Raw genomic sequence first — 13,958 nt, 5'->3', positions numbered from 1 at the left:
TATATAGTGCATATTGTTATGGGTTGAATTGTGTCCCCCCGAAATTCATATGTTGAAGTCCTAATCCCCAGCAAGTCAGAGAGTGATCTTGGAGATAGGTCTTTACCAAGTTAAAATGAAGTCATTAGGGTGGGCCCTAATCCATTATGACGGGTGACTGTATAGAAAGGGGAAATTTGGAGACAGACCATGCACACAAGGAGAATGCCTTGTGAAGATGAAGGCAGAGAATGGGGTAATGCTTCTATAAGCCGAGGAACACCAAAGATTGCCTGCAAACCACCAGAACTTAGGAGAGCAGCTTCAACAGATTCTCCCTTACAGCCCTCGGAAGGAACCAACCCTGTGGACATCTGGACCTTATACTTCTAGCTTCCAGAAGTGAGACAATAAATTTCTGTTGTTTAAGCCACCCAGTTTGTGGTATTTTGTATGGCAGCATTAGCTGTTCCGCCCCCCCCCCCCCACCATGACCGCTACCCTTCCCCCTTCACGTCATACAAGCACTATAAGGGAGGGCAGGGACAGAGTCCTATTCCTCCTTTATGGACTCAACAGCGATGGATGCCTGGGAAATATTTATCGGGCAGTTGATGACTGAAGGCACATTGTGTGCCATGCACTGTGCTAGGGAGGTGCTGTGGCAAATATATCAACACATAAAATTCGACTTGCTGCTTTTCTGGGAGCAGAAGCACAGAAGGTGGTCAGATACATTTCTTGAATGAATAAATGAATGAACGAATGAACCAGGCAGCTTTAGGCGAAAAAAATTTTAAATTAATTAACACTGTAGCGGTGGAAAGCCCTTAGTTTGGGAGTTTGAAATGGGAATGTTGGTCTCATCCATCACATCACCAGCAGCTTGATATCTGGCAAAGACACAATTTCTTTGAGCCTCAATTTCCTCATCTTTGTTAGGATCAAAAGCAATAACATCTGATGTACATGGTAGCACTTAGTCTAAAAAAAATTTTTTTTTTTCTTCCGACACTGAACGTTTCTCGCGCCGGCGCTCGGCCACCCGCTCGGAAGCCCATTATTTTCCTGGGCTTCAGGAAGCCACCCAGGCCAAGGCGGGGAAGGTGTACTACCGAGATGCATCTCACTCCTCCGGGAGGCCTAGAGAGGCCACGAAAATGCTGGGGGTGGACCCTGCGGGGAGTCGGGGGCGCACTTCCGGCCTGGGATGTTTGTTTTTTGTCACGTGACCAAGCGGCTTCTAGGAGACATAGCGGCCGAAGGGAGGGAGTGCAGGAGAGGGCCCGGGCGGGGTGGTGTTGGGACTGGACAGTGGCGCGTCCCCGCTGCGGGGAGGGCCGGTGAGGTCTTTGGGGTTGCTGTCTTCTCGCCTGAAGGCAGGGTTCCGGGAAAGCGCATGCCGGAGGAAGGCGAGTTCGAGCTTGACCGCCCAGAGGCGCGGCAGTGACGCCGATGGCTGCGAGGTCCAGGGTCGCCGCGCCGCCCCTGCGTGAGGGGCTTTTGGTAGTGAAAATGGAGGAAGACTCCCCCGGAGGTCGGGAATCCGACCCGGCAGGCGACTGGCAAGATCCTGAAACTTGTAGACAGCGTTTTAGGCAGTTGCGTTACCAGCAGGTGTCCGGACCGGAAGAGGCGCTGAGCCGGCTCAGGGAACTTTGTGGTCGGTGGCTGAGGCCTGAGGTGCACTCGAAGGAGCAGATCCTGGAGCTGCTGGTGCTGGAGCAGTTCCTGTCCATTCTGCCCGAGGAGTTCCAGGCCTGGGTTCGGGAGCACGGCCCGGAGAGCGGGGAGGAGGCTGTGGCCGTGGTAAGGGCTCTTCAGAGAGCGCTCGGTAGGACCTCACCCCAGGTGAGAAGTGAAAACCCTGTTCTGGGTGGTGGGAGTGGAGAGTAGATGTGTGTGTGGTGCTCCAAGTTTCGGACCTTTTTCCTTCCTTGTTACATTTTGTGCGAACTGGAGGATGTGCATGTATATATATATTTTTTTTTCCTTTCCATCGGAAGCAGTGGCAAATATATCAGGCAGGAAATGACTCTTGAGTTATAGAGCTCAGCATAAAACCAACAGAGATTGCTGTTTACCCACTGTAAGATACCCTCTTGTCTTGCTATACGCTTTGTGAAAGAAAGATATCAGGATGGAAAGTGGGCTCATGTCCGTAAACTTATGCTAGAACAGCAGTTGTCCACCATTTGAATGTGAGGCTCTCTTTTTGCGTTTTAACGGTTTGGCGACCCCCTCCTCCCACATTGATAGTGGTTGTCCTTTTTTATTTTTCGGTCTACAAACATTACCTGGTGTTTCATGGAGAGTTTGTAGTTCAGCACTGGTGGGCTTTCAGCAAAAGCAAATTCGATGTAGTTATAATTCATAGAATATTGTTGAACTTTAAATAAATCTTGTTTCACTAAGGGGCAACCAGTCTACCTAATTATGTACTTATTGTTTCTTGTCATTTCATCCTATACAACTGCTGCTGGACCTAACAAAACTAACTAGTTTTAGTCATCAAAAACATACTGTGCGGTAGTAGAGAGAATCAAATATTTAGTGATGTGGTATTAAGACAGCAGAAATGTGGGATCTTGGTTCATTGCTGTGTCAGTTATTCAGGCTTTTTCATTGATGACCTTTCATACTTCTGCATATAACCCCATATCATTTCTTCACTAAAAACAAAAATTTGAAAGGGCATTTTATTGTGTTTGTATCAACTCCATTAAACAGCTGATCAAAGTTCTCCAACTTTGGTTTTAAATGTGGAAAGAAGGGAATGTCATTGGCATAAGAAGTAGATTGACTTTATCACACAACTGTAGGTTTTTCAGTCCTGAGCACTGAGGAATCCCAGTACTTTGTTTGCAAAGCATTTCTCTGAAGATTCCCTGTGTCTCTTATGTAGTTTCTAAACACTGACCGAGTTGAAAATGTGTTCATTTGTGTCACTGCAGCATGCTTTTAGGTTTTGTTTTAATTATCTTTAATTGTCCACAGTGTATAGGCCAAAGTCATTAATGTTTGGTATTAGCATATGCTTTTTTGCAGCAATTTAAGACAAATAATGTTGTAGTTAAGAAAGACCTTAGTGATGCCATCGTCTCTTACTTTAAAGATGAATATGAGGCACAGAAAGATTTAAAGTCATATAACTACTTAAGATAGGAAATACGCTGATCTGGGAGTTAGAAGATCCAGGTTTCAGTAGCATATGGGCCTCTTCCAGCCTTATGTTCTAGTCTCCTTGGGCCTCTGTTTCCTCATCTGTGAAATGACATCATTCAGTGAAATAACAGCAGAGGGGCAGCCTGTACCTTTGATTTCTGGTTTACTGCTCTATTTCTGCATACATCTTATTTATAGTCCTAGTAATTTTTGGTTTTGCAGATATTCAAATAGAGAAGTATGCATGACCCTCCAAAAGAGTACTTGGAAAAACAGGGTAATATTCTCGAAGACTCTCCATTGCAGGTTTTGAAATAGAATGTGGATGTGCTGTTTGTGAGACAATTCACAATTGTTGTCAGTGTGAAAAGTTAATCTTCCAACGTTTTCCAGGGGCTGGCCAGTTAGTTCATTTGTTCAGAGCACAGCCTTGTAACACCAAGGTCAAGGGTTTGGTTCCCCAGCCAGCTGCCAAAAAAAAAAAGAAAGAAAGAAACATTTTCCAGAGCCAAAAAAAAAAAAAATTTCCTATTTTAGTCATGTTCAAAGGCAGAGTTTCTCAATTTCTCAACCTTGGCAGTATTGACATTCGAACCAGATACTTTGTTACAGGGCACTGTCCTGTGCATGCAGGATGTTTAGCAGCATCCCTAGCCTCTACCCTCTACTAGATGCCATTCACCCCCACCACCACTTTTGACAACCAAAAGTGTCTCCATCACTGACAGATGTCTCCAGGGGTGCAAAATTACCCCCAGTTGAGAAACAACAATCTAAGACAGAATTTTGAAGGTTTTGATCCTGCATTCCTGTCTGTGTTACAGTGGACACTCTTATCCCTGCCTGAACTGGGTCAGTCGCTCTCCTTCCATGGGGAGATATGAGGCCTCTGGTTAAACTCTTCAAGTAGGATGTTAGTCTACACTTAATTTGAAATGTATATCTCCTTTCCACAAACTTCCTTTAGCTATAATTACAAACTAATGGCTGGCCAGTGTCATTAAAAGCCCTGTTGGGAGAAAAAGGAATATTCATAGAGGATTTCTTGAAGGATATACAGTCCATCCTTCATTTTTTCTGAAAGTCCTGACATTTCTAAAATAAAAGGAGATAGGCCTAGGAAGGGAAAGGTAAAGTATCAGAATAACCTAGAAGATTTTTTCACCTTGTCTAGGGTACCATGGTGGTTAGTAAGTAGAGAACTAGAATTCAAACCCGCATGACTGTTTCCAGAGTCCATGCACTTAACCTCAATGCCATTCTGCCTAGCAGGGAAAAGTCTGAGAGAAGCAATGGTAAGATTCAGGCAGGGTTGCCTTTTGGTTTTAACCTCATTGTTACTGTCATAGTCATCATCTAACTAGCAGCAAGGACAGTGTGTAACTTAAGATAGAACTACAGGAGGTGTGGCGTTAAGCCAAAGACTGAGGGAAGGTACACGTTGCTGAGGCCACTGGAAGCCCAAGGAGGAGGCTAGCCATCTCATTCCTCCTCACTTCATATGAGGAGGGAGGAACCCAGGAAGGTTTTTTGCATTTGTCACACTCTCTACAATCCCTGGTATCACATATCACACATTATAGTGAGTGCTGAGTCTTTTCTATGGATCTTAACATGATATAAGCAAGAGATGGTGGGTGATGGGCCTGGCTGTTTGAGGGAGAGAGGGAACCACTGAGAGATGTTATTTATATTCTCTTTTGAGATGGTCAGTCAGGTGTGGTCACAGAGCAGAAACAGGAGAGGCTCAAGAAAATAAAATTTATACTCATGGGTCCTATAGATAGGCGGCACAGCATGCTATCCAGGGCCACATGGGAAAGGCATCAGGGTGGTCAGGAGATAGAAGACAGGAGTGAAGGGAGAGCATTAGGCCAGAGCCCTACTGAGGTTTCCATGAGAAAGCAGGAAAGGGAAAGCAGGGCACGGCTAGGTGAACAGTTTAGGGCTGGCTGGTTTGAATAATTTTGCTGGGCTCAAAGCCATAGGGGTGATCCCTAGTTGCCTGGTGCCTGGCCCTGGGATGATTAAGGCGGAGGAACATCTCCTAGGGATAGGGGCCAGGGGCCAGATAGAGGAAGAGGGCTCTGGATTGGTAAGTTTGCATAACAAAAGCTTGCTCCTGGCTGAGCCCTTTGCTTCCTCTAAGAATTGGCTATCTGGGAGGGACTGTTTCTTCCCTAGACAGAAAGGTATTGGTTTTCTGTGGGGGTTTTTTGGTGGTTGGCCTGTATGGGGATCCAACAGAAAGGTTTTTAAAGATGTCAAAACATAATACATAGGAAGTAAAAAGTACACACACACACACACACACACACACACACACGCGCGCGCGCGCGCGCAATACAGTACAATACAATGAGCGAGAGAGCCTTGGAGTCAGTTTGTGACCCATCACTGGAATCTGGACAAACATCTCCCTCACCAGTTTTAGAACCTTCCCTTTTTAAGAATTGTGTCTTTAACCTCTGTGAATGGTCAACTTACATTTAAATAAGCCATCTCAGGGCTGGCCAGTTAGTTCAGTTGGTTAGAGCACAGTATTATAATACCAAGGTCATCTGTTTGGATCCACATACTGGCCAGCTGCAAAAAAAAAGCTGTCTCAGAAGATCATCTTGTTGGATAATTATCTTATTGTGAAGTGGTCAACGGAAGGGAAAGGCAGTTTCACTGAACTCCTGCTGTGGGTAAAGTACCTTGATCATCTTCAGATATTTGTATGTTCCACACAGGAGGAAACAGCATCTCAGCCAGCATTGGAACTTGGGACTTCCTGGTTATGTGTTTATTTTTAATCTATATCAGGTTTTTGTTTTGACACATAACTCAAATATTTTGTTTGCTCCTATGTCAAATTAATGTAGCCAGTCCACAGAAAGGCTTTTCAGAATTACAGAAGAATGTCAGCTTCTGTCTTTGGTCTCTTCAAAACTCCCTGGTCAGTACCGCCTCTGGTAAAGACTCAGCAGTCGTGGTTGTTACTTGATTCTCAGTGCTTCCTCTTTTACTCTCTGGAGTCTGGCCCCATCCTGAAACTAGTGGTAGCACTGTCCAGGGCCAGCAGGTACTGAATGCTGATCTGTTGTTACAGGTGTTGGTGACATTTGAAGACATGGCTAAGTCTCTAACCTGGGAGGAGTGGGAGCATCTGGATCCAGCTGAGAGGGACTTCTGCAGGGAGAGCGTGCAGAAGTACTGCAGGAGCACAGTCCCACCTAGTGAGTGCTTTTCACCCTGCTGGTTTATGGGGGTATGTGATTTGTGAATGGCTCGGTCCACTACAGTCCCTGAGCCAGTCCGCCATTCACATACATGGGCTGAGAGCCTTCACGTTTCTTTTGTGACCCAGGCAGGACCTTTCTGTTCTGTATTGCTAGGTGATAGATTCAGCTTTTTATTTTGGTTCATTTTTAATGTTTCATACATATTGAAAAGTATTTTTAAGAACGATAAGGAGCACCTATGAAGCTACCACCCAGGTTTGTCAGACCTTAATATTTGGCTATATTGGCTTCACCCCCCCCCGCCCCCATATCCTGATTATGGTATTTATCATTTTCATGCATATACATGTAGCCACAAACTGTATATTATTATTGTATAATACTTTTCACTCAACATTACATTTTTGAGATTTATCCATGTTGATACATGTAGCTTTTTTTTAACACCTATATATTTCACTGTATGAATACTCCAAAATTCATTCATCCATTCTGTTGATAGGCATTTAGGCATCTAGTTTTTCTCCGTTAAAGTGTTACACTGAACATTCCTGTATATTTCTCTCTGTGTGCATATATAAGAGTTTCTGAAGAGAATATGCTTAGAGATATATGCCCATCTTGCTGTCCAAAGAGTTCATAACCAATGTATAAACCTACCAGCAGTAAGTGAGAATTTTTCTTTCTTCACATTCTCATCACATTTGGTGTTATTGGCTGGTTGCATGCTGTTTTCATGCAATAGCCCGAGTGTTCCCTTTCACATTTGGAGTCATGCGCCTGCTCTTTTCAGAACCTGCAGCAGCTCCCATCTCATGCAGGGTGAAAGCCTTGCTTGCCCACCCCCTGCTCTGCTCCTTGCCCACTCTGCTGCGACCACACTGCCTCGCTGCTCCTGAACATGCTAGGTGTCCTGCCTCCTGGTCTTTGCACTAATTGATCCCTGCCTGTAATATTCTTCCTCCAGCTTGCCATTTAGCCAACTCCCTGACTTGCTTCAGGTTGTTTCTCACATTGCTTCTTAATACTGCCATTTGCCTTCTGTGAAGTGATGGCCACCCCCTCCTTGGAAGCCCCTCCTCCCATGCACTGCTGATCCCTCACCGTTCTAGGCTTTGACCATGGCATTTAGCACCATCTAATATCCTATGTTAATTTACTTTATGTTTATTGTCTGACCACCCCCTTCTAGAATGTAAACCACGTGGAGAGGGATTTTTGTCTGTTTCATTGATTAGTATATTCCAAGCACCTGGAATAGTGTCTAGCATACAGTAAGTGCTCAGTAAATACTTGGTGAATTAAGGAATTAATGGTATCTTGTTTTAACTTGCATCTCTCCAATTTCTACTAAGTTAAACATCTTTGCAGACATTTCTTGGGTATTCTGACTTGCTTTTGTGTAACTTACCTGTTTGTATCCTTTGTTTCCCCTCCTTTATTCCATTGTCATTTTTTAAACAGCTTTGTGATAGTTCTTTAAATTTTTGATAATAATCCTTTGTTATTTTATTGATTATATATGTGGCTTGCCTTTTTACCATGGCGTCTTTTGTTATGTAGTTTGTTTTTTTTTTTTTTTTTTTTTTTGGCAGCTGGCTGGTATGTTTTGTAGAGTTTTAAATTTTAACATGACAGTTCTTGAGAGCATTCATGGAAAGATTTGTATTCTTTTAATTTCATTTTTCCACGAACTTTTTGAAGTATTCTCATATAGTCAAATCTTTCAATCTTACTTTAATGGTTTGTGCTTTTTGAGTCTTAGGAAAATAGCAGGCCCTTCCCAATCCCAATTTCAATTTTGTAGAGGCAGCAACTTTAAAATCTTGTGACTGTTTATTCAGGTATTTCATATTTCTACGTAAGATGCTTATTCTACTATTTTTTCCCCCAATTTCAATTAGTATCTCTTAACTGCCTACTGAGGAAGAGGAAGAATTCTGTTCCTCCAATATGCACATATTTAAAAATTTGTAATTCTCAGGGCAGGCCCGTGGCTCACTTGGGAGAGTGTGGTGCTGATAACACCAAGGCCACGGGTTTGGATCCCTGTATAGGGATGGCCGGTTCACTCACTTGGGAGAGCGTGGTGCTGACAACACCAAGCCAAGGGTTAAGATCCCCTTACCGGTTATCTTTAAAAAAAAAAAAAAGAAAGATGGGCCGAGCCCGTGGCGCACTCGGTAGGGTGCTGCGCTGGGAGCGTGGTGACGCTCCCGCCGCGGGTTCGGATCCTATATAGGAATGACCGGTGCACTCACTGGCTGAGTGCCGGTCACGAGAAAGAAAAAAAAAAGACGACAAAAAAAAGAAAGCACAAAAAGTTCAAAAGAAAGAAAAAGATTAATAAAAATAAATAAATAAAATAAAATAAATAAAAATAAAAAAAAAGAAAGAAAGAAATGTAAAACTCCTCTGGGTATGTTCAGATATATCAGATATGCTGTCAGTTTTACACATCCCCTTGGAGAGACCCTTCCCAAAGCTTCCTCTGTTGCAGTGTGAATGGGCTGCTTCTTCCCCAGGCCTATTCCACAGCTGTCATTAGGATGGCCCTTGGCCATAACTCTGGGAAATATAACATTCTAGGTTAGAAATAATTTTGAAGACAGTGGGTGTTCTAGCTAGTTTATCATGTTGCTATTGAGAAATCTGATGCCATTGTGGTATTTTATCCTTGGTGTTCGTATTGTTTATTTTTTATTTTCTGTATATTATGATGTTTTGATGTCTTAAAACCCTTTCTGGCGAGAGAGAGAAACTACCCCTCCCAGTGCTAGCTAATTCTTAGAAATAACAAAGAGCTTAACCTTTGATGTATGCCTTTCATAGGCAAATTAACCCATCCTGAACCCCACCTTTCTCTGTCCCCTACACTCTAGGAGGCAACATTCCTCCACCTTCATCATCCCAGGGCCAGGTACCAGGCAACTAAGGACCACCTGTATGGCTTAGAGCCCTTTGAAATTATTCAAACCAGCCAGCCCTAAACTGTTCACCCTGCCCTGCCTTGCCTTTCTTGCAGAAACTCCAATAAGGGTCATGGCTCAGGCTCTCCCCTCGCTACTGTCCCTTCTGCCTCCTGACCTCTGCTGGTGCTTTCCCATATAGCCCTGGCATGCCTCCTGTTTCTAAGACCTGTGAGTATAGTAAACTTTGTTTTCCTGAGCCTCTCCTCAGTCTCCTCTTGTGGCTATACCTGACTGACCATCGCATAAAAAGAATACAAAACAGTGCGTGATCTGTTTATTCTGTGTAGAAGCATTTAGGATCTTTATTCTGGTAACATGAAATCTCACAATGGGTGTGGCTTAGTGTGAGAGGTTTTGGGTTTTTTTTCATTGTTCTGAGTACTTGGTGACCCTTATATAGATGCTCGTCTCTTTGAATTTGTGAGAAATATTTTATAGTATTCTTTTATCTATCTGTCTAACTATCTGTTTGTTTATATCTGCACTTTTTCTGTCCCGTTTCTGCAGTTTCTTTTAGCTGGACGTTGGAACTCATGGACTGATCCTCCAAGGTTCTCTCTGCATGCCTCCCCCAACACACAAATTTTCCATTTCTTTGTCTTTTGTTTCACTTTCTAGGAGATTTTCTTAGCTTTGTTTTCCAACCCTTATGCTAAAATATTTCTGCTATCATTTATGTTTTCATGAGCTTTTCTTATTCTTTAAACAGTCCTTTTCCTATAGGCTTCTTGTTTCCTGGATATATTATCTTTATATTATAAGAATATTAATATAGGTTATTAGATTTTCATTTGTTTCATGTGGTACATGTTTCACCAGCATTTACATTGGAGGTTTCCCTGAAATATTGGTAAACTTTCACTTTCCATTTGTATTTAATAGTCAAACATGAGAATTCTGTCCGGAAACTCTGTGTAACAGGGTAAAAGACTTGTGGACTGGTGATATTCGCTGTGGGTCAGTTATCAGGTGTTGTTTGACTTGAGAATTCCCATATGTCAGTGTCTCGAGGTCTTTTGGCCTGGGCTGGTAAGTTCAACCATAGAGAGATTCATTCAACAAATATTTCTGGAGTGTCCGCAGTAAGCCAGGTGCTGTTCTCGGTGCTAGAGATAGAATTGTGAATAAAGCCTATGAACGGACTAAAAATCCTTGTCCTTTCTGCCTGGAGGATGTAAGCTTTAGGGCTAACAATTTGGGGCCTGAGCAGAGGAAAGTGCATTGAACTTTCTACCAATTGTGTGTCAGTTTTCACTTGATTGCCCTTATTTGATAGTGGTACCTTTCCCCCGTTAGATGTCCATGATCCAGGATTTATCTACTGCAGCCTTCCTGAAGAGTAAACTGCAAAAATTCCAGCTATTGGGGGATGTAATCTGGTGGCTTGACTGTTCCTTTATTTTATAGACTTTCACCAAGTCCTAGATTGATCTTCCACCCAGAACCTGCCTGCAGACACTGAAGGCACTGGCTGTGTCTATTATAACTCATTATGCAAATAGGATTTCTCTTGTTAAACCATCCCTCATTTATGGGCTAAGGACTATATGGCCTTTCTTGACACCCCTTCCAAATTGACCTCTCCTAGTATAGTGACTTCCAAGCAGTGGAGGGGGCAGGGCAAAAAGAGATGGGTTGGTGGGAATAGGCACATGTATAGAAGGAAAGAAGCAGGGTTTGTGCTGGTCAGTGTGAGCACCTCTGGAAATTTCATTAAAATAATTTAACTTCAGATGTAATTTAATGGAGAATATTTAAAGGAGGGTTTTGGGTTGTCTTTCTGCTAGCACTTGCTTATTTCGTTATTGCGTAGGGATGACATGGCAGCAATTTTTATTTTAATGTTTCAGGTTTGGAAAACAGAGTCGAGAACAAAGAGTTGATTCCAAAGCAAGAAATTTTAGAAGAAGCAGAGCCACAGGGCTGGCTGCAAGAAGTGTCCCAAGGGAAGGCCCCCCTGTTTTCCGAGTGTGGCGATATTTATGAGGACAGAGTAGAAAAGCAGTCAAGAAACCCCTCCTTGATGAAATTTGAAAATTCTCCTGAAGAGCAAGGCCCCACCAGTGTCTCAGATCTCAAGAAGAAGGGTTCCACCAAAGAGACAGACTCTAAAAATAACGAATTTTGGAGCAGTGCCAAAAGTTCCAACTTTGTTCTTTGTCAGCACATCCAGACAACAAAGAAGCCCACTGACAGCGATGACCATGGGAACAAATGCAGACAGAGTTTAGATATAGTGAGACCTCACAAGGCTGTTGGCAGTGGAGAAAATTTCCATAGTGCTGGCTCTTTCGAGACCCAGAGGCAGTTCTGTGAAGAAAGACCTTATAAATGTGATAACTGTGAGAAGAGATTCAAACAGCGCTCTGACCTCTTTAAACACCAGAGAATCCACACAGGCGAGAAGCCCTATGCATGCCAAGCATGTGGGAAGAGCTTCAGTCAGAGTGCTGCCCTGATTAAACACCAGAGGACACATACAGGTGAGAAGCCATACATGTGTCTGAAATGCGGGGAATGCTTCAGGCAGAGTTCACATCTAAATCGGCATCAAAGAACCCACAGCAGAGAGAAATACTATAAATGTGAGGAGTGTGGGGAAACCTGCCATATTTCCAACCTTTTTAGACATCAGAGACTACACAAAGGGGAGAGACCCTATAAATGTGAGGAATGTGAGAAGAGCTTCAAACAGCGCTCTGACCTTTTCAAACATCATAGAATCCACACTGGGGAGAAGCCTTACGGATGCTCTGTCTGTGGAAAAAGCTTCAGTCAAAGTGCAACCCTCATTAAACACCAGAGAACTCACACTGGAGAAAAACCTTACAAGTGTCTTGAGTGTGGGGAAAGCTTTAGACAAAGTACACACCTTATCCGACACCAAAGAATCCATCAGAATAAACTCTCATCATTTTGATATGCTCATGTGTGACCTATGTGTTTATTTCATTGTCCAGAAATTACATTCTTTGGCATTTGGGGTATTTCAGTCAATTACGGATCATATTTCCTCACCATCCCCCATGAGATAGGTTCTGTCTGACTTGAGGCTCAGCACATACTTTGATAGAGTATTCAGTGAAGGACGAATGAAGTAGGAAACCCTCCAGAACATGAGCTGGTGCCATGTAGGAGACCTCTGATGATAAGAGCAAGGGCTGACGTGACAGAATTCTGTCCCTGTCATCACTGTTCCTACCTCTGTTTTTGGACCAAATCTGATCCACTTCAATTACTTCCCTAAGAATTATTTTATTCACTCAATTGTTTTTCTCCTTAGATGCTGAAGAGGGTTTTAACTACTTCATAATCCTCAAAACACCTGGTAAAGTTCAGTACATACAAGAGGCACTCTATATTTGGGGCTTTTTAAAAAATTAATTTTAGGGGGCTGGCCAGTTAGCTCACTTGGTAAGAGTATGGTGCTGATAACACCAAGGTCAAGGGTTCAGATCCCCTTACCAGCTAGCTGCCAATAAGAAAAAAAAATATTAATTTTGCAGAATCCCTCTTTCTTCCCCATTCTAGGAGTCTAGGAGGAGGTCAGTTTTATACCTTGTTGATTTCTTTTTGTGTGTGTGTGGCTGGCTGGTACAGGGATCTGAACACTTGCTTGTTGTTGGTTTTTTGTTTGTTTTTTGGTTTTTTTTTGCTTGTTTTAAAAGAATAAAATAAACTACCCAGGCACACACATTTTCTGTCATTGTAACTTTTTCACAGTTCATTGAATAGGAGTCCTTTACTGGGTAACTTTTCTCTTCTGAAAAAGGTCATCACTAAGCCTTTCAATGAATTGGGGGGGGGGGCTTGGAGAGGGAGGGCTTTTGTGATATCACATAGCCTCAAATGTGTTTTCTGTGGAAGCTTGTCCCTGTGTGGGATGTGAGGAAGTGCTCCAGCAGGAGTACCTTGGAGTGTTCCAGAAGAAACGTCGCTGTGCGCAAAATCTCCTTTGATTCTCATTTTGTGAATAGCAGTATTCACTGACATTATCTAATACTCTGTTCATAAAATGCATCCATATGCATTTCCCCATTTGATTTCCAAGGAGCCCTCCAAAGTAAGTAGGAATCAACCTATGTTATCCCTGTTTATAAAGGAAGAAACTGAGACTCAGGTTTGACACTTCAGAACTCAGGATCTTCCTGCTTGTCCAGTCATTGCAAGTGTTCCCTTTACCTGAGTGAACACCTCCCACCCTATGACTCACTGTCTCTCCCTGCCTTGTCTTCCTCTGCACCTGCTCCAGCTGGAGCCTCTGCAGTGGCAGCTATGGAGTCCAGGAGCAGCGACAGAGGACAGTGGGTGCGTGCATGACCAGTATGGCAGGAAATTCAAGCTCTGAGGTTGAAACATGACTTCCTTAACTTTCCAGCACTGTCTTTCCTCACCCCTGTAACCTGATGAAGGAAGGCTATGGAGTTGGCTTTCATGACCCTGTTGGGTTTAACTTTAGGCACAGAACTATCTTCTGAAAGAACTGAGGTTCCAGCCTCAATATATCTTACTATCTCTCCAGCTCTACACACCAATAACAAGTATTGCATCCAATTCTTTTAGAACCTTGGGGTAGCTGGTTAGCTCACTTGGTTAGAGCATGGTGCTGACAATA

The 13,958-nt window shown here is 43.2% G+C and overlaps 1 protein-coding gene across 3 annotated transcripts; it reads left to right on the top strand.

Moving 5' to 3' along the window:
* Positions 1–1,348: 1,348 nt before the first annotated feature.
* Positions 1,349–12,263, top strand: ZNF394 (zinc finger protein 394). 3 transcript variants are annotated; one of them, XM_063088362.1, is made up of 4 exons: positions 1,349–1,830; positions 6,239–6,365; positions 9,397–9,511; positions 11,194–11,280. In XM_063088362.1, the coding sequence occupies exons 1-3, from the start codon at positions 1,435–1,437 to the stop codon at positions 9,480–9,482; spliced, it is 609 nt and encodes a 202-aa protein (XP_062944432.1). In that variant the 5' UTR covers positions 1,349–1,434; the 3' UTR covers positions 9,483–9,511; positions 11,194–11,280. The 3 variants fall into 3 exon arrangements, with proteins under 3 accessions (XP_062944432.1, XP_062944430.1, XP_062944431.1); XM_063088360.1 differs by lacking the exon at positions 9,397–9,511 and having other exon boundaries at positions 11,194–12,263; XM_063088361.1 differs by lacking the exons at positions 1,349–1,830; positions 6,239–6,365 and having other exon boundaries at positions 9,403–9,511; positions 11,194–12,263.
* Positions 12,264–13,958: the final 1,695 nt, after the last annotated feature.

Source organism: Cynocephalus volans, chromosome 3 (assembly GCF_027409185.1).
Source record: "Cynocephalus volans isolate mCynVol1 chromosome 3, mCynVol1.pri, whole genome shotgun sequence".
NCBI classification, from domain to species: Eukaryota; Metazoa; Chordata; class Mammalia; order Dermoptera; family Cynocephalidae; genus Cynocephalus; species Cynocephalus volans.
Note: the sequence above shows the minus strand (reverse complement) of the source record. Positions and strands in the feature narration are given on the sequence as shown.

Excerpts from the sequence above, each read along its gene's own strand:
- ZNF394 (XM_063088360.1), top strand. The coding sequence starts at position 1,435 with ATGGCTGCGAGGTCCAGGGTCGCCGCGCCGCCCCTGCGTGAGGGGCTT. Across the intron at positions 1,831-6,238 it reads TCGGTAGGACCTCACCCCAG|GTGTTGGTGACATTTGAAGA; the intron begins GTGAGAAGTGAA and ends CTGTTGTTACAG. Across the intron at positions 6,366-11,193 it reads CAGGAGCACAGTCCCACCTA|GTTTGGAAAACAGAGTCGAG; the intron begins GTGAGTGCTTTT and ends TTAATGTTTCAG.